The sequence below is a fragment of the Daktulosphaira vitifoliae genome, unplaced genomic scaffold (genome assembly GCF_025091365.1).
Source record: "Daktulosphaira vitifoliae isolate Bord-2020 unplaced genomic scaffold, ASM2509136v1 Scaffold_4, whole genome shotgun sequence".
Lineage (NCBI taxonomy): Eukaryota > Metazoa > Arthropoda > Insecta > Hemiptera > Phylloxeridae > Daktulosphaira > Daktulosphaira vitifoliae.
The window spans coordinates 39,034,076-39,059,521 of NW_026099575.1; the positions used below are offsets into that span (position 1 = coordinate 39,034,076).

The following is a 25,446-nucleotide window of genomic DNA, read 5'->3' on the forward strand; positions in this document are numbered from 1 at the left end:
AGATTTTCCTTGTTTTCTCGAAAGAGGTTTAAAAACATTTTCCCCTTATTTTGTTTGAAATTGATAATTATTACACAACAATAAAATTAGTAACTATTATTATCATGACTATGTATAAAATAAATATACAAAGTATTTAAATTATCGTTAACCACTAAATTTTTTCTAAAATAATAATTTTCGAAATATTTTTCTTTTTGTTTTGTTTAATATTATTTATATTATTCAAATATCAATTTATATATTCTTAAATATTTTTAGATTTATTCCTTATTCGTTTTAAAGATACCACTCTTATTTTTTTAATAGATTAAATGTTAAAAAATGATCACCCAGAAACACTGGACCATCCATCTGAGTATAAAAATCTATGTATACATTATGCTTATTATAATAAACAAGAAAAAAATTTAATTTGCTGACTATACTTTATAAATAGTTTTTTTGTAGATTGCGCTAGCCATCGCAACCCTCCGAGATCCTGATGTTTTATATGTTTTTAAAGATAAAATAGTTAATTAAATAAAATACTTTAATAAATAACAAATATTTCTTTTAATTAATAATAGTACTTTTATAAAAATAAATAATGATTTATATTAAAATGTTGACAAAAATTCCCTAACTTTTTATACAGAAAATTTGTCAACATTATCGTCAAACTTATGTTTGCTGTAATATTTATTTTTACTTAAAAAACTTTGTTTTCTACATATATTCCATGCCTTTAATCATTGACAAAAAATGTAACTTATCACTTTTGTGCCCTAAATCATCAATTTGTATTTTTGATAAATTCATACCCTATGAGCTATTTTTCTGGTCATATGCCTATCAAATCGTTTAGATAAACTAAACAATTTGAATTTTACAGGAGGTTTTAAATAAATACAATTTGATTTCTATTCAAAAAGTATTTAACTTTATATTTTTATTAAAAAAAGCCAGATATTTTTTGACACAGATTTCATAACTCTAATTTATTTTATTTTAATTTCATGGATTATGTTTTTTCAATATTAATATTTTATTTTTATATTCATTTAAGCTATTGATTGTTTTTTACGTATAAACAAATTATGTAAATAAAATGCTATATTTATCTATAAACGGCTCCAATTAACACAGACCTTAGTAATTGTATTGGTTGCAAAAATAATCTGTACATATACTTTGTTGCATTATTATTCTCTGAAAATTTAAATATTTTCAGAATTAAACCCAAACAAACCATGTTGATTTTTATTTTTTTATACACTTGTAAATAATTGTAGGATAACAATTATTTTAAAACTCACTTGTATTAAAGTTTGCACTATTGTACATAAAATTGCGCATGATACACTTGTTAATTCTACCACTGGGGTCGCTGTCGTACATCCATAATATTCTCTCCAGTTCGTATTCTACTACGCTCTAGAAAAGTGATACCACGAGACACGGTGTGCAAACAACAGACTACAGCTGAGTTGTGCATATTATTCAGTATAGCAAAAATGTTCGTCGGTCGTGTGTATTCAGATTGTTTTTTTTTACTATCTTATGAAATTGTATAAAATATATTTTTAAAAAAACAATAATATTTTATTGGATTCAGGTGAGATGATATATTTTTAATAAAATTTTTTTTTAATTATGACCTAAATAATTGTCATAGAAATTTTAAGTTGAATTTTTTTTTTTTTTTTTTAATTGGTGTATTCATCATACAATCATTTTGCTGATTTTGTTATTATTTTTATTAATATCATTAAATCATTTTTGTTCGTGAATCATTAGAATTAATTCATCTAATTGCACAACTAAGACCGCCTAGATATATTACAATATGCATTATTTTTTATTAATGAATACATGATTTCATTAATTTTTTTTCATTAATTTATTTTATTTAGTTTGTGATTATTATGTGATTGTTTGTCTCTTAATTAGTTACAAAAGCGCTATTAATTAAATGAAATTAACTCTATCACTCAATTTTTAGAATTTTTACATTGATAATTTAACTATAACGATATCTAGCGGTAACTTCAAGTAAGTTGAATTTGAAATTCGATTGAAAACTCCCTGATAATGAGTGCTACTTTGATGGTCGTTACAAAAATTTTATTGAAAACACTTATCATTTCTTAAAAGTAACAAGAAAACAGCATCTATTTAGCTCAGTTGGAAACGAGTCGTGCCTCGTTACGAAGGTACGAGAGTTCAATATCGTTGCGCTGAACTAAGTAAGATTTCCTTCTGTTCTTTTGAACACAAGCATAGCTTTTTAAAAGGAACGCCTAAAATAAATGTATAATAATAATAAAATTTCCTAATTTTAACAAATTTCTGTACATCTTGAAAAATTTATGGCAAAATTAGATTAAAACTAAAGTTTGTGTTGATACAGCAATTATCAATTAAGCATTATCTGGGGAGTCTACAGGGACTTATATCTCCTAAAATCTGCTATATAAATATATGTTACCCAAAAAATTATCACAATGATATATATTTATATAAAGAAATATTTTTTACATTGGAGCAAAATCGCAATTAAGGAGATATTTTGGTTAAATTATTAGATTTCGCTATTATTTTAAAACTTAATATAAGAAAAGACAAATAATTTTATTTATAAATATTGAGTTTGGCGCAGTTTCAATAAAATTTTTGTAGGGACTCATTATTTGTAATTTCCCCTCCATACATATTTTTTATATAATCAGAGATCGTAAGAATTACATATGTCATTTTCTGAAATTGTGGAAGGGCTAATTTTGAAATTAAGGGGATAAGCCCCTTTAAGTCTCGCTAATTTTCATCTATGCAATATCTTTAGTGTAATATGTATATTTTAAACATACTTACAGCGAAGATTGAATTTTGTAATGTGGGGGCCCTGGGTTCATCAATAAACTTTTATTATAGTTAATATTTCATAAGCTTTATAAACTAATATATAATATATATTATTTATGTATTGTGGTATCCTAGACCAAAAATTCATGATTTATTTTTGAATATTTTATATTAATAAAAAATACCATTAAATCAAATATAAAATGTTCGACTACTCAAAAGAAAAATTAATTTAATTTAATTTTCAAGATTTTTTAATAAAAATTTAAAAACTATCTGCAATGAATGTCTGTTTTAACATATTTTAATAATAATAATATATTTAATTATTTATTTATGAAAATTTGTATCATTTTAATCATACATATCATGTATTACATTTGTTTTGTGCTTATAGAAATCCTATGAATCCAATAAAATATATAATAACGTAAAAATAATACTTGTTGAATTTAAATGGAATTATAAAATTTTATTACTTTATATAATTGCACAATGCGTCAAGAGATATCGTTATAAATTTTATAAGTGCATATTTAATTATCGAATACTCCCAAAGAAGTAGATAAATTTTCAAAACTTTAATCGGCGTATTTTACAATCGCCAAATGAATAATAAACAACTATTATATATCAATGGTAAAATTTGATTTATTATAAAAAAAAAAATAGTTTACATTAACTCTAATAACGATATATAATTTAAAATAAATCCCGAGTAATATTTAAAAATACAATAAACACATTTTTTTACCAAAGAATAATTAAATTAAAAGCATCTAGAAGCTATTTTCAAAGCCGTCGCTATCGTAATTTTCGGAGAAAATCGTATTTGATATTTATAATATTAGTTATATACTCTTATTATATAAAATATCGAATATTAAAATATGTAATTATTTACATATAAATATAATTTAAATAATTAGGGTTGCCTTTAATATATTTGATTAGCCAGTTCATTTCCCTCGCATCCCGTTTTAGCTTCGATGCGAAGCTGAGAAGGTATTGGTTTTACTATGATGTTTTAGCTTCGATGCGAAGCTGAGAAGGTATTTTTTTTTATTTTTTTTTTTTTGTGTCTATTACCACTTTTTCTCAGCTCTCACCGAACGGATTTCTTTCAACGATACGTCAAAAGATCACAAATCGTATTTAGTCGAAAACATTACTCTTAAAAATTGAAAAAATTTCCCTCGTTCCCCGTAAATGGGGGAAACCTCCAAAAAAATTACAAATTAAAATATCGCTAATTTTCGAAATTTTTTCAATTTTTTTTACTAAAAACTGCCGTAACTTTTTCAAAAATAAACATATCAATATAATTTTTTTTATAAATGCTTGATGTCTTTACCTATCATTTGGTATATTTTTTTTGTAAATTTGACTCTTTATCTGCCCAGAGGGGGGGTTTTAAAATGACAACTTTTTCACAAAAAATTAATTTTTTTAACTTAAATTTTGAAAATGTTCCGGAAGGTCTGACACTTTTATATATATCTTAAATTAAAGCTAATGTAATATACTTTAAAATGGTAAAAAAAAATTTCGGACTTTATTTTATCTTCATGGTGAAAACAGACATTAAACTTAATAAAAAAAATACGATTTTTGTAAAAAAATTCTTTTTTATATTTTTAACTTTATAATGCTATAACTTTTTGAAAGATGTATGGATCAATATAATTCTTTTTTTTGTAGATGCATGATGTCTTTACCTATCATTTGGTATATTTTTTTTATAAATCTGACTTTTTACCTGCCTACAGGGGGGGATTCAAAATGACAACTTTTTCACAAAAAATTGACTTTTTCAACTTAAATTTTGAAAGTGTTCCGGAAAGTCTGACACTTTTATATATATCTTAAATTAAAGCTAATGTAATATACTTTATTATGGAAAAAAAAAATTTCGGACTTTATTTTATCTTCAAGGTGAAAATGGCTACCAAATGCTATTATTGTGTGAAAATTCTCAATTTTATTTTTTACATTTTTAACATTATAATGCTATAACTTATTGAAAAGTGTATTGATCAATATAATTTTTTTATGGGAAATACTATTTTCTAATAATCTCTTTTTTATTCGACATACTTTGTCTTAATCAGGATATTAATAAGGAACTAGCAGATCAGGTAGCTTTTGGAATAATACACCAATTTTTAAAATTTAAACACTATCTAAAGATTTGCATCGAAGCGTTTATTTTTGATAGTGATTTTAATCACTGTCAGATATCATTATACTTGATCCAACTATGTCACGTCACCACTGTTCCGCGACCTCCTTGTGCTGGGTTTTTTTTTTACTTAAAACTGCTATAACTTTTTCAAAAATGATCAAATAAATATAACTTTTTTTTTTATTATTGATACCACAGATATTTACCTATCATTTTGTATATTTTTTTTATAATACTTACTATACAAAAATCCATAAAATCAGCTATTTAACAAAAATTATATGATTTCTGACTTTAAAGTCCAATAACTCGTAGAATCGAGATTTTGTATAATTTTTCTTTTTTAAGCTTTAATTTAATAAAAAATTTAAAAAGTTAGACTTTTTGGAACATTATATAAAGTTAGTGTAATGATTATGCCCTCTAGTGCTTGGGTAAATAAGTTGGCTAAAAGAAAGTTAAATGTTTAAAAATTTGTGAAAATTACTGTAGAAAAGTATAATAGAAACTTCTACAGTATTCAAATATTCTTCAACATTTTGTATAATACAACCACCTTTTCCTGATTACGGCACTAATTCACAAAAACACGGCAAAGAAAAACCAATTAAAAATTAATAATTAATAACATTTTAATTATAAAAAAATAATTTTTAATTTTTAGATTTATTATTTGTTTATCAATAAGCTAACGTATAAAAATTATGAAATCAATAAATAAAAATGTCAGGTTAAGAAGGGAACTTGGACTCTTCAGTGCAGTAAGCCTTATAATAAGTGTGATGTTGGGTAAGTAAAGTTTTATAATTATCTCAAATTAATATTAATATTCCTAGTTTTTTGTCGATGCGGTCATTTAAAATGTAAACAAATTTTTTTCTATCATTTACAACTGTAGCATTAATAATTTCTATATTTTTTTAGGATCCGGAATATTTGTTTCGCCTGCAAATGTATTAAGGAATACTGGTTCCATTGGAATGTGTCTAGTTATTTGGACACTTTGTGGACTTCTATCTTTATTAGGTAAAGTAATTTTTTTAATACAAAGTATGAATTAAATTCATCACTTATTATGTTAATTTTAGGAGCCCTTTCGTATTCGGAATTAGGTTCCATAGTTAGTAAATCAGGTGGTGAATTCAGCTTTTATCAATATGCTTTTGCTGATATGCATAAATTCTGGGGTCCATTAGTTAGTTTTGTATATTCATGGGTCGCAATAATGTATGTGCGACCAGCAGAAGTAGCTATAATAATATTAACTTTTGCTGAGTACTTTATTCGTCCAATTAGTTTAGTTATGTTAATTGATCCAAATAATGAAGTATTATTAAATAAAATTGTCAGCATACTAGCATTAGGTAAGTAAATTTTTTATTAAACTATAGCTAATGACTATTTAATTATATTTATTTATAGGTGTTATTACTATGATCAATTATAACAGTGTTAAATGTTTTATTAAAGTTCAAAATATTTTTACGATTTGTAAAATTATAGCATGCATTTTTGTGATCATCGGTGGTTTTTATCAAATTTATTTAGGTAACTTTTTAATATTTAATAGTTTCATACGATCCTAATATTTTTGCAGAAGAGTGAATTCTGAGACTTAAAATTCTTATATGTATTCAAATATACCATAGGTTAAACATTTTTTACTTCTTTACTACAGCTCAATTATCGATTATATTGTAATATTTTTGGATTTTATAGCTACATTGAGTAAATAGAAATTAGACTATTAATCTGAGAAATAAAATAATTACTTTAAGTTATTATAAAAAACTCACCACAGTGTTGACGCGACATAGTTAGAACAATTATAGATAATATTTGTCATTAAAACCCTTATCATAAAAAGGTTTCGATGGAAAACTGTAGATAATGTTTCATTTTTAAAAGGAATTGTTGAATTTTTCCAACATCAGCATCAACTCATATTTTCTTAATTATACCTCGATTACATAATTAATGATTTGTAAGTATAAGATATAAATAAATTTAGTATGAAATTAAATTCAACAATTTTTTGTAGTAATTTTTACGGTAAAATCATAAAAAAAGAAAAAAAAATCCGATCAACTCTACCTATATACGGGAAAATGGTTTGATTTAAAAAAAAGTATAACAAATGATAAATATATTTATCGAGTACTTATAAAAAAATTGTACTGCGCCACACGTTTTTCATAATTTTAAAGTTGAAAGTATAAAATCTAAAATTTTAATACAATAATAGTTTTTTAACTACAGCAACTTTTTTGCACATTTAAGATAAGTTGGCAGACAATTTTTTTTTTACTTATAGTGAATAATATAAATTTTATTTTAACATATAATTATTTTAAAAATGTTTTGACAGTTATAAGTAAAAAAGGTTTTAAAAAATTATCAACTCTAAAAGTCGTAATTTTTTGGGGGCATTTTGCCAATTAATGTATATTAAGATCTTATGAAATGTTTTCATTATCTTAAACTATATCTATGTAGGAATGAAATTACAGAAAATGACTGAAATATAGATACTTATATCCTATCAATAAAAAAGGCGACCCAGCAATCACCGATAATTATAGTGGAAAAAGGTTGTTTATTACCATTTACAGGATATTTTTCACTGGTATTGAAAAGTCAACCACCGACCACATATTTACAATTCGATTAGTTCCAGAAAAATTCATGAGTATGCCAAAGATATAGTATATATAATATAAATATAATATCACCTATACATGATATTTATTGACTATAAACAGGCATATAATATTATTAATAGGAGTAATCGACTTGTAAGACTTATTTGAAACTATAATTTGAAATCTTTTTGTGTGGAACATACAGAAATGGGAGAAACATCAGGACAGTTTGATATCAAGAATGAACTAAGTCAAGCTTAGATATTTAGTCTTGAAAATAACGAAAAGGAAATACAAAATTATAAAAATAAGAACGTGACACAATACACTGTTATCTCAAGATTATAATATTGTTAATCTTGGAGAATTTAAAGCTGATTTAATAACACTTACTCTTAAACTATTTAAAAGAAGTAAAATTTGGACTTTAAAATCAATTTTAATAAAACAAAATACATGATTATGACGAGAAAACTGACAACTGTGTAAAACCCATAGTAGGGACGATACTTATTTGAACAAGTTAAAGATTTTAGTTATCTGGAAGATAATATAAACCAAAGAAATAATAAATAGTAAAATAAAACTGAGACTATTCTCGACAAATAGAGGATATCATGTGATGAGAAATTAGCTGGCATCTAGACAACTATCAAAGGACACAATAACAATGCTGTACATTGCTTATCTACATTACATTGTTATGTATGTATATAAAACCTGGCTAACAACAAAAATGTTATTATTTGAGAGGGAAATACTCTAATAGATATGTGGACCTACAATAATTTCTGATACAGGACACTATAAAAGAGAGAAAAATGAAGATATCGAAAATATATACATAATTGTTTGAAAGCAAAAATACTGGATTGGGTAGTCATGTATGGAGGACAAATAAAATGTTGATATATACAAATAGTGCTAATTAACAAACGAGCGAAAAAAAACACGTGATAGATCTCAACGACGTTGGCTTGACAGAGTGAACAAAGATTTGGAAAGTCTAGGAACAGAGAGAAGACGTGAAAGATAAGAACATTGGGGAGAAGTGATGGAAGCGATAAAAAACCTATAGGCTTATAAGCCACTAAATATATAAATTTGCCTAAACATTATGCTTATTCGGTTAACTTTAATATTTTTAAACAATATATAGTATTCAGTAAGTAAGAAAACGAATCTCTGTTGTTCTGAATATTTGTAACAATTGACCTGTTCCTTATCTACTGAATACTCTGTATAATAAAAATAATACATTTTGTAATAAATCAAATATAAGAAAAAATGAGGGGAAAGATTGATTCACTATAATAGAAGAATAAATAAAATAATATTTTTCCCCTTCTATCGGCATGTATGTTTCAAGAAAGTTGAGAGCAGAAAAACCTAATTCAACTTAATCAGAGTGGAAAAATAGAGATAAAAAAGTGTTAATACTTGTACACCTATAGATACAAATAATCATTCTAATATGACAATTAATATTAATAATGCACTTACCGTTTTACTTCTTGTGTAATAGTGCTTTCACTCAAAATATATTATTTACATTTTGGAAAATATAATAAATATTAACACAAAATATATATTTATTGTTAATATTAAAAGAATGCATTGATCGCAATTAATACTTAATAATTCATTTAAACAAGTGCATCGAGAGCAGGGTGTCTGGTATCACTTATGACTACATCACGGACCGAAGTCATACCAGGTACTGAGCCTACTAATGACGTTTTATTTAATAAAGTGACGAAAAACAGCATTTTTTTACGTAACATATTTTACTATCTCAGTTTCTTAATACTTCGTTAACGCTGCTTGTATTTATTTATTTATCAATGTTATTAATTAGTATTTAGTAGTCTTGATTAAAATAATATGTTTGTATATAAATAAATTTTTAAATAGTTGTTGAACTGTTAAAAAATAAAAAGACACGCGAAAGAAGTGAAACTCCTATTATTTAAAATTTAAATTAATGTAATTCATTAATATTTTCTTTTAAATTTGAATAATTTTTTTCTAGTTCGAGATAAAACAACAACCTTAACCCAAACTTAATCCAACTCAACCTTAAAAATAACTTCGCGTTGATGCTTGAATTATAATATAATTTTTTGAAGTCTATTACTTGGCTTTATCATACCGTATAATTTTTTTATATTTACTGTATAATGAAGAAAATATAAAATATTGTAAAAATTTGTATTATAAATTCTCAATTACATAATGCATAAAAATATATTTAATAATTGTGTTCCACATATGATAAATTTTAAATGTGTTGGAAAAAAAATTATCACCAATTTAATAGCCGAAGATATAAGAAAAAAGATAATTTATTTATTTTTATAAATATCTTCAAACAATTTTTACATGTTCGTAATATTTAAAAACAATATATTTTTAAATGTTTTATGTTACACAATTAATCATAAAATTATAAAAGGATTCAGTAAGTAAAGAGACAAGTTTCTATTGTTCTTATTATTTGTAACAATTGACCTGTTTCCTTACTTATTGAACACTCTGCATATTAAATTATGAAACATAAGCTAAATAAATAAATGCTCTTTTTTATAAATAAAATCATCAATAACATCCTAAATAAGGCTTATTTGTAAATATTTTCACGGTCTAGATGCTGCAGAGGCACAAATGTGTATCATGTCGTATAGACGTTAGTTCAAATCACATTTACATATAAAAATATTGGCATTTATTTTGTTAGTATAACAATATATAGTAAGTTAAATATTCAATATAATATACTTAAATTTATTTATAATATTACGGAACAAGGGTACAAATTACCAACATGTTTTATACATAATACAAAAATTATTACTAACAATTAAAAATATAAAATATAACTTTTAATATAAAAACTTAGACAAAATTTATTTTTGATATTAAATGGAAATATTGATTCCTCATATTTATTAAATAAAATAGTTCTAAATGTATAATGTATATATCTAAGGAAAATTGTCTTGTTTTTAACTATAGTTACCATGAGCTAATTAATCGAATATTAAGAACTTGTATAAATTATAACACATATTTATTTTTTTTATAGTATATAGTTTTTTTTTAATATTATATAGTTTATTATTAAGTTTATGATAAATCAATAGTTTAATTTTTGTCTACGAAATGAAAAAATTAAAATTATATTTTTAACTATTATTATTTTTATTATCATTTTTTTTTCATTTTACAAAAGTTAATGTGCAACTAGTAGTTTACTAACATCAAAATAAATATAAATAAATTCAATAAAAAAAAAGATTAAACTTATTGCGTAACATATTTATTAAGTATAACTTAAAACTATTTGGCGAAGAAGTAATAAATGGACCAATGTTTAGTTGATTAACAGATGACATACCTCTTGGTAATTGTGTATTAAATGAATAGTTATTTGATCAAGGTGATAAATGTAACAACTTTTAAACAAGTTTAGCGACCAGAAACTTAAAAGCTCAACTACTCAATAAAATTAGGACAATCAATTAAACAATTCAATAATTTAAATAAAAATAACATATCAAATCTCAAATTTGGTTTTCCAAGTGATTCATGGATTCGTGGAAGTGTGAGGAGTTTTTGCTATTTTTAATTTGGAACAAAGAAAGCGAGGACATGGGACTCATTATTATTATTTTTTTGAGATTTCACCTTTCAAGATCATATTATTGAAAAGTAGTCTAGACATGATCTTACAAAAGATGAGTAAATGATTTTCAAATCTTTTTATTTGAGTCGTCATCCCTCTCTCAGGTGACGGACTAACCACCAGTCTGGGAGTATCAATGATTAAGAAACCTCCTTTGGGGAGTGCCACTATGGTCGTAATGGGCTTATAGAATGTAAATGAAACTCATTACATAGAATTAAAACCAAGCACACTTAAGACTATTAGGTTTCTAATAAAATTTAAGTGATCACTAAATGATAAAATTTGATTAAACCATTCACCAAGATCTTTATATGTGTGAACTTTTTGTAACGTATTCATTTCAATATACAGAGTGGCCCACCACTCACTGACAACTTAAATAACTTTTGATCCAGTTAATATTTTTAGTTGATTTTTTTTTTAAATAATAGTTATACGTTAGGTCTATAGCTATATCTCAATAATTAATTTTTTTACATTTTATTAAAAATATTAATTATTTTTAAATTTTAAATAAAATGTAAAAAAAAAATCTAAGATAGCTATTTTGTAGAGTAGAATTTAAGAAAAATTTTAGTAAAAAAATATCTTATTAATATTCAGTAGTAAATATTCTGTAGCGTTTTGAAGTTTGTGAAAATTTGAATTTTCATGTATTATTTTACGGTATTAAACATTGAAATACGTATTGAGAAAAGGACAGAAGAAAACGCTATCTTTTCAATATACTCTTCAATGAGAGTGATAAGTAATAATTGTCTTATCTAATTTCCTATCATGGTATTAATGCCAAGTTTGTAATGTATACACACATTATCATCATATGTATACACAGTAATCATGAAAAGATAGCGTTTTCTTCTGTCCTTTTCTCAATACGTATTTCAATGTTTAATACCGTAAAATAATACATGAAAATTCAAATTTTCACAAACTTCAAAACGCTACAAAATATTTACTACTGAATATTAATAAGATATCTTTTTACTAAAATTTTTCTTAAATACTACTCTACAAAATAGCTTTTTTAGGAAATACATGATTTTATATTTATTAATATTTTAAATAGATTTTATTACACGAAATTATTTTAAGTCATATGCAAATAACAACATTGCTGAATTTGTGAATGTTATATTATTTATAAAAAACAAAAATAAGATAGGCGTTAAGTGTAATCCTTGTGGCACATATAAATGTACAAGACGTTTTCGTCAGAAAATTTTTTTTTTATATTTAACATATTGTTTGCGATTAGTAATGTAAATTTCTATTCAATATAATAACAGATCAGCAACACTAATATACTTCAACTCCTTTATTAGCAGAGAATAAAGAGACAAAACTACATGAAATGATTAATATAAATATATAGCTTTACTAAAAAAAGTGAATTATATAATAAAAATTGATCACTTGTGGCTAATTAGTTTAATAAAATTGAAACTATATTAAAAATAGTATTAATTTAAAAACTAAATAAAATTAAAAATATTTAACTCAAAAAGCCATAAAAAAATACTGAAAAATCGCGGATACGTATTTCGAAAACAATATTACCATTATCAATGCTAAACACATACCGAAATATGTAAATTAATTAGCTTAAAAAGTTTTAGAAGTATTTATTTTTCTTTTAAATAATAAGAACAGTATTTTTATTGAAAATTATAAAATTTCTCAGACTATTGAATGATATAATGTTTTGAATTTATCGCACTAAGTTTTTAAAATCTTATTTGTTTAATATCGCCCATGACTCATAGGCATAATTTTAGCGAAATTTTGTTTGGGAAGACTAATTAAATTTTTTCCCATTTCAAAAATATTTTTGTATAAAAATGCATGTAATTTTAATTATGTTTAAGGGGACTAGTAGAATTTAGTGAACTATATAGGGTAGTTGGTAATGTTATAAGATAATCTTGAGTAAATGAATATATAGAATCCAGTAAAACTTATGATGCAACAGCAATAAATAATTTTTTTTTTTTTAAGAAGATATTTCTTTAAAATGTTAATTTAAATTTATTTTTAGAAATTGTATCGATAATGTAAAATATAACTCTATCACAACGTAGATACAAAATATAATTTTTATAGTTAAAAGATCAAAAATATAAATCAAACAAAATTAAAGTTTTTCTTCCTAAAATAAAAGTCAATAATACATAAGAAAAAATACTTTAAAATTAAACTGACCAAGAGGTCATATTAAAGTGTCACAGTAGCCTAAAGGTATTTGTATTTACGACACCTTGGGTGTCGGATTTTAATCTCATATCGTGCCTCTTTTTTTAACATGTTTTTCGATACACTTTCGATGCCCAATAAATTTAATTTAAACCATTTTAAAGGGTCCCAAGTTAATATAAATTTGCCATAGGATTATATAGTAATGTAGAAAAATTTTTCGGTTTGGTTTAGGTAGGGAATAAACCCCCAAATATTATAACTTAGGTAGCAAGACATTTCTAAGTTTTCAAGTCAATTAATACAAATTTGTATTGGCTGATGATAGGAAAGGGTTCAATTTATGTCATTACAATTTTTTACATGCTTTATGTAAAACTTTCTTTTTTTAGATACCTATTTATTTTTATATCATATAAATTCAAGTAACAAACATTAAAAGTAACTATATTACATTGATTTGATTTTAACAATAAAAAGCTTTGAAACTAATATTTTCAGTAACTATAATTCATTTTAGTGAATGGTATATCCCCACTTGTNCTATATTACGTTGATTTTAACAATAAAAAGCTTTGAAACTAATATTTTCAGTAACTATAATTCATTTTAGTGAATGGTATATCCCCACTTGTCTCACCCAATTGGCGTCTATTTATGCATATACAGCATATAACAATACAGTAAAATGCACAATATAATATGTTGTACATTTTATGCAGAGTAATCTATTATTAAATCTTTATTTACAATATCGGTCATCGAAAAATTGAAATATTCGACGGTCTTCTAATACTATATTAAATTATGGTTATATTTTATGCAATCGAGAAATAATGTGCAAGTCAGTTCAATTTTCAAAAATTATTTTTCATCGACGTCTATTATTGTATTAGGTTCGGTATTATTAATATTACATTGCGGTAATCATTAGTTGGTGGAGTCAAGTACAAGCTGAGGCGAGTGTTTAGTAGGTTGGATTGTATCATAATTTGTATTTTTGTATAATGTTATTTTTAAAATAGATTTATGTTAATCCTGTAGAGAAAAGTCAGTGTTACCACCATAATTATTATTTGTTTAAAAATTGGTATAATTAAAAAATTTACGATATTTTAACTTAATATTAATAAAAACGAAATATGTATTATATAAAAATTCTAATATCAATAACTTTGTACAATCGTACAACTATTTTTAGTTAATTAAATATTATAAATATTTATTCAACAACAACAAAAACTCGAAGATATTTTCGTAATTTCGAATTTTCTAAGTAAAATTATCATTCACTTGTAATAAACGAATTTCTAAAGATCTTATAAAATAAGTACCATTAATACTCAAATTTTTATGTTCAAATACAAGCGCTCATTCAAATTTCAGTAGAAAAAGTTACGTACTTAAAACTAATATTTAGCATGAAAAGATTTTGTTTTATTTGTCCTTTCCTCATTTCATATTTTAATTTTGGATATCATAAAAAACTCACAAAGTTTTAAATACTGCTTTTCAATTCACAACTGATTTACACAACTTTTTTAATTTAATTTTGGAACATGTTCCGGAAATACTACGTTCTTTAAATATATGTTAAATTAAAGGTTATGAAATATACTTAAATATGAAAAAAATGTCAAATTATGGATTGTCTACATGGTAAAAATAGCTACCGTATTCAAAAATAAGCTATTTATGTGTTATATTTCTCATTTTTTTTTTTAAATTAGTAATAATATCAAAACTGAGAAGTGATAAAAAGAGTCTAGTTTTAGATTTAAAAAAAGTGTGAAAATTTGATTTAGAAAAGTAATTTTTTATTCCGATGTAGGTTCCTAGTATACCAATGTATTCATAAATAAATAAAAAAAAATTTATAAAATACTACCTTAAGTAACCCAACTAAGCCCTTTAATCTTTTTACATATTTATCATAGAAGTAACGAAATATACTACTTTATCATTTTTTTATTATTTTAAATCATTAAATATTAATTTCATATTATATTTCATGCTATAATAAATATTTTTTCATAAATTATACATTTAAATCTAAGAACTGCTATTCAGAATATAATTAAGGAAATATTAGTTGATGTTTCTTTTGTAATTATGCACCAATTTCATAGGATTAGACACTATCTACAAATTTACATCGAAGCATACTTATGACTGTGATTATAATCACTGTCAGATAGCTATACTTGTCCCAACTATCCCACGTCCATACTATGCCGTGACCCCAATGTGCTACCGATTTTTTTAAATTAAATTAATTTTTATTAAATTAACTTTTTTATAATTAGGCAATATACAAAACTTGAAAACTGGTTTTGAAGGTACAACTTCATCTATGAACAACCTGGTTGTAGCTTTTTATAGTGGTCTTTGGTCTTATGATGGATGGTAAGTAGTAATGAAAATTATTATAAATAAAATTAACATGGAACCTAAAATTATTGGCTTCAGAAACGGAGCCCAACTCAAATGAATGTTACCTAAAGGCTTATTGTAGTGTATTTAGGCCACTTTGCTAGCAAATAGTAGGCCTAAAATACTACATTTTTATTCATCAAATCAAAATTGATAAAGAGTGCTCATTAATAAAGGGACCCAAAATATATTTGATTATCAAATAAAGTTATTTAAAAGCAATATTTTACTTTATTTTTATAATAAAAATTTTATTATATAAATAATTAAAATTTTAATATTCTTAAATTAATAATATTTTTTTAGTTAAAAAAATATTATTAATTTAAAAATAAAAAAAAAATTTAACTCAAAAAGCAACAAAAAAAAAAAAAAATTACAAAAACATCGCGAATACGTATTTCAAGAATAAAGTTACCATTATCTAAACACATACTGACACCCCGACTGGAAAAAACTTCTTATATATCCCTAATGACATAATCAATAAGTAATATTATCACATTTTACCACTTTACATAAATTTAATAATGAATTTTTCATTGGCCAAGATCCCAATTAATTGAATTCTTCTTATTTTTAAACATTTCTATTGTTTCCCTTATATTAAGTTCTTTGTAATTATTTACGTTTTTTATTAGTTTTATGGGTTTAATGGAGTGATTATGTGTCAATAAATGTTTAGTCACCGGAGATTTATCAACTTCTTGATATGTAATGTTTTAAAGTGTTCGTCAAATCTGACTTCTTTATTTCTTTTTGGTTGTCTTACGTAATATTTAAAAATAAAATATTCCTTAAAAAATAAATTAATAATGAACAATGTATTTATAACAAAGAAATAATGACGTATCTAATACAGAAGTGATTTGAGTTTTGCTGTTACAGCAACTTTCCTAATACTCTGACAGTTATGTGCTGTGTGTAGCACTGTCCCACTATAAGGAAGTACAACATAGTGGGATTATTTTCACTTAACCTTTTTCAGTAAAACAAATTAAAAAAAAAATAAAACAAAAATTGTATTAATATGAAACATTTTATAAGACACTATTCAAGTCATGAGAAAAGGTTGAGGGATTACACGCCACCCATCAGAAAAAAATTAATATAAAATTGTCTTTTTTTTGTTTTTAATTTCAATTTTATACCTTAATTACTTTTAAAATAATGTACAACTAGGGATTTTTTTATTTTAAAATACCTTACAAAGGAATACCAAAGTAATGAAGCCTTTTAAAATTTTACATTGAATTTAAACATTAAACTTATTTTAAATATTTTGCTTCTTTTAAGTTGAGAGAAACAACTTTGAAATTTTTATATAGTTTAAATTATTCCTTTTATCTACCGAAAAATGCAATGTACCACTTTTACCGTGTCGGTAACATTAAAATGTTGCAATTAAATTTTTTTAATTAAAATCAAAGCAATCATTTTTATGTAACTCTTAGTGTTTAAATAGATACACAATTGAAATATTTAAACTTAATTAAACTATTAAATATAAAATAATTGTTTATATTGATATACATCACATAATTTATTCTACTTGTTACGTATTTTTTTATGAAAATATATTCTATGATTATGCCTATGTAACATAATAATAAACATAATATAATATAAATATTTGTTATATGAATTAAAAGAATTTTGATATTTCGCCCGTAGGCGAAACTATACCTTTTTGTTAGATTAGATAACTCAAAAAGTCAAAAAATTATTGTTATAATTAATATAAAAAATATTTATTTCATAATAAACTTTATTTAAAAGTTAATTAAATAATCCCAAATGTAATATTAACATATTAATTCCACTTTTAAAAGAAATAGCTTGAAGATTTAGTAGATTTTTTATGAAAATTAAGAAACATTATATATATATATAATTTTTTTTTTTAGGACTGCTTCAATTACCGTGTTTGAAGAAATAAAAAACCCTCAAAGGTATAATTAGTAAAATAATTTAATTTTATAAATATTATTAATTCATAAATTAATGTGTTCTTTTTAACCATATTTGCAGAAATATATTTTTAAGTATACTACTAGCTGTTCCTTTTGTTACCCTTATATACGTATTAATGAATGTGTCGTATCTTACTGTTTTAACAATCTCTGAAATGATGTCTGTTCAAGCAGTTGCAGTTGTGAGTAATAGATATTATGCATTAAAATGTACTTATGTATTGTAATATATATACATTGTATATATATAACACTAAAAAAATGTAATTTATAATTAAAAAGAAATGAAAATTATTGAATTTTATTATTACATATTAAATTTATTAGTAAGGAAAGCCTGGGCAAAACAGATAGGTTAAATATATGTTAGAAGTAAAAATGAGTAAGTACGGTTACCAAACATCTGAATAATAATAATATTACTTTTTATTTTATAAGTAAGTTAAATATGTATGTTACTACTATTGTTTTTTTTAAATTAAATTAAGAATAAAAAAATGTTGACAGTTATTGTATTATTACTTTTTATGATATTAGCATTTGAAGATTTAGAAAATGTGAACAGAGTAGTGGTTATTAACGTTCTATTTTTACCATAGCACACAGTTAAGCATTCTTGATTGCGTAACTCTCTCACCTATAACTAAAAATTATATCAACTCAAAAAGTGATAATACAATACTGGTCATTGATCAGTTAAAATTTTATTTTGACAATTTAATAGTAAAAAAAATAATTTTACGTTTATTTTTTAAAAATAAAGAATAATTTTGTCTTAAAATAAACTTGACATTTACAATGGTTTATAAAAATAAATTTAATTTTAATCTATACATTTTTATAAAAAAATCATTATTTAACGAAAAATGGGTGTAGCATGCTTAATAAATCACCATGTATACAATAAAACAAGCTATATTATACAATGAATGGCAATAAAACAAATAAGTAATAATAAAATCGCAGTACAAAATAATATAGATCTTTGGATGTACACACCGTGTTTATAGTGTGTATTATTAATGTATTAGATATATATATTTTTTTTACAAGTATTATTTATTTGAGTTTACTTTATGGTCTTAATCAAAATTATTCACTAACGTTAACATCTAAAATTATATAAATATATAATTAAAATATTATACACAATGATAGGGAAAAATTTCCAATGAAGAGTCTCCAAACTTATATACTAGTAAAATTTACATTAATCAATATATATTTACAATAAGTCATATGGTTTAGCCCGTTTCAATCTTCTGACATCTTGAGAATTATCAAATAGTTGAGCTGCCCCTGTATTGACGTGGGTCTTCATGGCCTGACATGGTTGGTATCATCATATCCTTGTAAATATGGTTATTATTTTCGTATTTGTACGCGTTGGTAATAGTACGGATAGTAATAGTTTGCTAGTTTGAATTTTATCAATCAAAGATTTGCTAGCACAGCCACATCATTGGATACCGTAGATTCATATTGGTTTTAAAATTGTCGCTATCCATTGTTATTTCCATTTTATTGAAATATGATCTATCACATGCGCGACCCACTTAATAATTTACTTTCTTAAAATACTTACCTACTTTGAATATCCGCGGCATGCATTGTGAACAATTTATAAACAAAATTATATATCAAACACTGAACTTTTAATATGGAAGCTAGAGTAAAACAAACTTGTTGCTTATTTGAATATTAAATAGCAGCTGTATTAGATAAATAATAAATCATTTAACAAATAAAATCTTTAAGATAATCTGGTATTTTTTCTGTCGGCTTGATTTCCTTACAGTTTCCTTACAACCCAACCTCCTCTTCTCAATCATACTCTTAACTATTTCCTGTGTTACTTGCTTTTAAATACTAGCTTCTCTATCATCAGTCTCTTTTTATTTTCAGCTTCTTCCTCTTTAAAGATTCTCATCTTCTCTTGTCGTGTACTATTTCACTTTATCTACCACTACAACTCCTTCATAAATTTTTTGAATTTCAGGTATATCATGCACACGATATCTATCAATTGGCAGAATTTCAATTATAACATAAGGGGCCTTCATACTTTAAGCACAATTTACGAAACTTCTCTAAAATTTCTAATGTTTGTTGGTTGGGTTTACTTGCTTGAAATGTTTACGGATGTATCCAAGTTTTCAGTTATGAGCTAACGTTTCGGACTCGTTCTAGAGTCCATCTTCAGAGCGATAGTTACAGTCTCGTGGTTGTAACTATACTGTTGACTTACCTTTTTGTGATATGTTTTTATATCAGTTAATAACTAATAACATCGATATTGTTTAACTGTTGTTGACCACTGTCAGTTTATTGTTTACATCCGGTTTTTGTTTTTGTTGTTGTTTACAGCATTCTTGACATTTAGCTCTTCCTTTTCTACACCTGTAATTTCTGTTATGTTAATCGTAGTTTTTTCACACATTAAGTTATTTTCTTTGCTGAAGTATAGTTTCCAATTTATCGAAGTTACCTTTTGTTCCTAAATATGTCTTCTTAAAATTTAACCATTGTGCTAAATTCATTACTGAGTAACCAACCCGCTTAAATTACATAATTTTTAATGAATTTCAGTCTAAATACATCTGGCTAATTATTTATTAAGTCTACACTTTAAATATATTCAATCCATTCCTTGACTTCGACTAAATCATTTGTTCTTAAATATATCCTGGATTTTTATTTTTAACTTAGTAACTGTTATAACGTATTTTCTAAAGTTTATACACCTCCAGGATTCTCGCTTGGAACTTCTTGTGGTTGTGTACAATCTAATTGTTAAACGATAATTGTTGCTAGAGTTCCGTTCTGAAGTATTACAAAATCCATTTACAGCTTAAAATAGGATCTTACTTTTAGTGTTATTTACTGCAGTATATAAGTAAAATTCCAGTTTTTACAAGTAGTTGTCTTGTGTTCATTCTTTTCGATATGGTTGTAGTTACAGCTATCAGCAAGTGGAATTTAAACATTCCACTCACTTTTACAGCATTCACACTTAAATGACAAACTACAATAAGATGGTAGACAATTTCATGCTCTTTAAAAAACTTCGTCGAGGTAAATGCAGTCCCTTGTTACATGACCTGCCTTTGATTTTAATCACGGTTTTGTAAAAACTCACATGCTCAGTTATATAATGAAATCGCACTTTAACTTAAAAAAAGAAATGTTGAAAAATTTATATTTGTAACGTATTAAATAAATTCTAACAAAAACTTATTAAATATTAAATAGTTTAAATAATTCATGATTTTTTAATATGAAAATACTTTTACTACAAAAAAACACAAATTATTTATAAATTTTTTATTGAAGCATGAAGTAGGTCTTCAAACGGTCTCCCTGTGCACCGTGTTGAGTTGGTCAATAGCCTATATTCTATAATTTTCAATCAAAAAAATTGGTCTTATCCCCCTCTCTTCCCTTTAAAGTAGTATCAACTCAAGTTTTTCAATTGGAAGCATATGCTTATGTATCCTTAGCTTAAAAATTAGAAAATTAGGGAGATAAAAAAAAACTGTAATAACTACAGAGGAATGTCACTATTAAATGTAGCGTATAAATTATTCACTAATTGCATTCTATCGAGGGTATAATAAACAGCTTAGTGTAGTTGTAGATTATCTAGATGATTTTAGGCTAGGAAGATTGACAACTGACCAAATGTTCATCGTTTGACAAATTTTACAAAAAACATAAGAATTCAAAAAGAAAATTCGTGTACTTTTCATTGATTTCTAAAAAGCTTATGATAGCTTTCACCTAGAAGATCTAATTAATATATTGGTAGATTACTATTTCCCACATAAACTAATAAATCTAATCAAAGCAATTATCTTGGAAATGTATGTAAAAATGAGAAAAGATCTATAAAATCAGAACAAATAAAAGTAAAGATAAGATTAAGGCAAAGAGACTCTTTATCATCTATATTAATTAATGTTGGAAAAAATGATAAGAGAAATGAATATAAGACAACATAAAGGAGTAAACATACAGGAACAAACTATAGAATTCAGGTAAACAGACGAGAAAAAACTTCTCAGTTTTGAAAGGAAAATCCTGAAAAAAATGTTTTAACCTTTCAAGAACAGTGTGACCAATGATTGGGGAATTAGAAAAAACGAGGAATTAGCGTCACTATACCAAAAACTGAACATTGTTGAAGAAATCAGACATAAGGGACTACAATAAGAAGAGCATGCTTAGAGAAACCAAAACCTATTACTCTGAACAGTGCTAAAGAAGAACCCAACAAGAAAAAAACCAATTGGTATACCGATAATTAAGTGAGAAGAGATAGGAATAGGAACAGACTAGAAGGCACGAATATCTGACCAGGATGGATGAAAAGCTGGATGGTCCTAGTCGCTCACATTTAGAACTCTCGCTAACATCCCAAAAAAGAAAATCTAACTAAGAAAGTGGCTGATCGATAATAACTTTTGCACGATTGTTTTAAAAAATATTATCACTTGTAATAACTGTATTTATAAATGTTGATGCATGTTATTTTTTCGTACACGTATTATTACATAACTTTTTGAAAACTTTCAACATTTATAAATTTATTTGTTTCAAAAAAAATTCTACATTGTTTTTTTTTTTTACTATTTGTAATATATTTTTAATTATAACGCTCTATTCATAATAAAAGCATATTGAACATTAAACATCGATTTGAAAAATGTTGTGAATTACATAGTTTTTTAATAAATGATTCATTTAATATGAAATCTAATTTCTTCATTATTTTCAATGTCATAATATGCATGGAATTCCAATATTTACCTATACATACGTATTAGAGGCTTAAATACTGAAATACTAAAATAAAAATATATATTCAAATAAAAAAATATACGATTTCCGAAATTTTGAGTTTTTCATATAAATTTTTAGTATAATTAAACGTAAATTAAGTAGATATCCTCATATTCCTCGTATTTATTTTTTAAATAAAAATTTGTTTGAGTCATACTTAAACCAAAAAATTCTGTTATGAAATTAATAGCTAATTTTAACATTTTTATATTATACTAATTTATTATTTTATAATTTTTTTCATTTTATAAATCAGGAATTTGGAGCAAGAGCACTTGGAAATTTCAGTTTAATAATCCCACTAGGTGTCGCTGTTGCTACATTTGGTTGTGCTCTTAGTATACAATTTGGTATTACTAGGTATAAAATAAATTTCATTTATCTTTTTTTCCTATATATATATTTTTTTTTAGGTTATGCTTTGTTGCCAGTAGAGAAGGACAAATGCTTGAAGTTTTTTCTTATGTCAGCGTTAAAAAATTAACACCAGCTCCAGCTGTTGTTTTACAGGTTTAAAATTCTTGTTTACTTACATTATAAATCTTAATGTCGTCTTTAAAATCGATCTCTATCTTAATAATTCGCTGCCACAATTTTGGTACCAATAAGTACTCCAGCATCATTAAGTTATTAAATTATTTTAAATTATTCAAAAATCATAAAGAACTTGTTCATTTCATGGTTTGGAAATAAATAACTATAAAAAACACATCATAGTAAAATTAATACCTTCTCAGATTCGCATTGAAGGTAAAAGTAGCATCCATGATATTTGAACTCTAATTACACCATTAAAAATTAGAATTTATTTTATTAAAACGTTCACTATAAATTTAACTTGTATTTTTTTTTTAGGGAATACTTACTCTAATTTGTTTATTAGCTGGAGATATAATAACTCTTATAGAGTTTGCTAGCTTTTTAGGGTGGATGTTCTATGGAATTTCTATGGTAGCTTTGTTGGTGATGCGATTTACAAAAAGTGACATTAAACGACAATTCAAAGTAAGCAAACATTGTAGTTGTAACGGCATTATCATAAAATTTAAAGTAAAGTATGATGACCTCTAAGAGGAGCTCAAATTTCCCCCATTGTTCTTGTATGTAATTAAAAAATTTATGAAAACTATATATAGTTAATACGATGAAAATATTCATCTTATTTAAATTTTCCGAATCCTTATGAAACTTAATTTTTCCTCGAAAACAAATTCTCTATTAACTATTTGTCAGTTTTGTTTTCAACTATTTCCGATTCACATTTAAACTTTTTCAAAAGAAAATTTTTTCAATATTTAAGTTATCTATATGATCAAATGAAGTTCTATGTCAAAAGGGTAATGGTATCTAAACTTTTGTTAATTATTATACTTAAGAAGAAAGTACATAAATAAAATCGTATTGTGTTTATAATTCTTAAGTTAAATTATGTCTAATTTTGATTAACACTTTTATTATGACTTCATTTTATTTTTTATACAGGTACCGATCATTATTCCAGTTTTCGTGCTCATTGTGTCTGTGGTTTTGTTTCTAACTCCAATTGTATATAACCCACGGCCACAATATTTAATAGCTCTTGTATTTATTTTATCAGCATTTTTAATTTACATTCCATTTGTATACCAAAAACGAAGATTAACAGTAGTCGGTATGTTTATTGCTTGCATATTTCTAGTTTTTTATGTATGTTTATGTTTTTTCCCGGCTTTACAATCCATTAAGGATATTTACCGCTTAACTATCTCCTTTTATTTCTGTCTATCATTAGTTATATTTCTCCAATCTTTCTAGTCTTTAAGGCCACCACACTCTAAAATTCATTTATGCTGTCTATTCATTTTCGTGGCCTTTCCTTTGATCTTCCTGTTAAGTCCAAGTAATTATTTCTTTTATTAGAAATAATATGTCCATATGCTCGCCACATATATTTGGCTCGTTAATTTTTATATCTTACATAAACATTATCATAATTTTACTTAGGATATATAATATCTTTTAATTTATACGTTTTCCAACTGTATATTCATTGCTATATCCTATTTATGTGTATCGGTATTAAATACTAGATATTATTCTTGAAATTTTCCTTTCAAATCTTTTTTTTCCTTTTTGTTCCTTGAAATTGTAGACCAGACAATACATGCATAGTTTAGTTCTAGTCTTACCCAATCCAACCAAACTCTATGTAGCTCACATAGAATTTTTCATTAACAATTTTTGAAGACGTTTTCAATTTAAACAGGTTCTTAATACCCTAAATTGGGGTTACTTTGATAATTTTGAACTCATAATTTGTTAATAAAGTATATGAATTGCCATTTTTAATACTTTGTCATTTGGTGCAACTGGTCAAGTTCTCAAAATTGTTCGTTGATAACATTTCACAATAATTTTTCTAATTTTTTCTCTGTTAATTATATTAATATCACATTCACATTATTTTTTTAACAAAAATTAAGTCTTGTGCAAAGCAAGTAAAAATCATATACAAATATTTTAGTCGTGCAAGTAACTTGAGAGGATCACTGCTAATTAAATTAGCAGTATATCTCATAAATATAGAAAAAAATTAAAGTAGGACATATAAGAACTATGATGAAACTCTACTAATGAAGTATTATTTAAAATTGAAAAGGTGATCCA

At 24.6% G+C, this 25,446-nt stretch overlaps 2 protein-coding genes and 1 long non-coding RNA gene across 7 annotated transcripts in view; 2 read left to right on the forward strand and 1 right to left on the reverse strand.

Annotated features, from left to right (window-relative positions):
* Positions 1-9,459, reverse strand: part of LOC126903904 (negative elongation factor E) — a 25,394-nt gene extending 15,935 nt beyond the window's left edge. The window contains exon 1 of the mRNA XM_050682481.1: positions 9,175-9,459. The gene's annotated coding sequence lies outside the window, so the exon portion shown is untranslated. The remainder of the gene's footprint in view (positions 1-9,174) is intronic.
* The window catches only part of LOC126903895 (b(0,+)-type amino acid transporter 1-like), a 28,565-nt gene continuing 4,409 nt past the window's right edge, over positions 1,291-25,446 (forward strand). Inside the window, exons 1-12 of one of the 5 annotated variants that reach the window (XM_050682464.1) lie at positions 1,293-1,597; positions 5,694-5,818; positions 5,954-6,055; positions 6,118-6,393; positions 6,452-6,577; positions 15,859-15,958; positions 17,893-17,937; positions 18,017-18,140; positions 23,057-23,160; positions 23,214-23,310; positions 23,656-23,805; positions 24,283-24,451. In XM_050682464.1, coding sequence (XP_050538421.1) covers positions 5,734-5,818; positions 5,954-6,055; positions 6,118-6,393; positions 6,452-6,577; positions 15,859-15,958; positions 17,893-17,937; positions 18,017-18,140; positions 23,057-23,160; positions 23,214-23,310; positions 23,656-23,805; positions 24,283-24,451 — 1,378 coding nt within the window. In that variant the 5' untranslated portion in view covers positions 1,293-1,597; positions 5,694-5,733. Of the gene's footprint in view, positions 1,598-3,284; positions 3,484-5,693; positions 5,819-5,953; positions 6,056-6,117; positions 6,394-6,451; positions 6,578-15,858; positions 15,959-17,892; positions 17,938-18,016; positions 18,141-23,056; positions 23,161-23,213; positions 23,311-23,655; positions 23,806-24,282; positions 24,452-25,446 lie in introns of those variants that run through there. The other 4 variants (XM_050682462.1, XM_050682463.1, XM_050682466.1 and 1 more) reach the window with 4 other exon arrangements.
* LOC126903912 (uncharacterized) lies at positions 6,584-8,853 on the forward strand. Its single transcript, XR_007703632.1, has 2 exons — positions 6,584-7,013; positions 7,526-8,853. It is a non-coding gene; the product is annotated as an uncharacterized LOC126903912 (long non-coding RNA).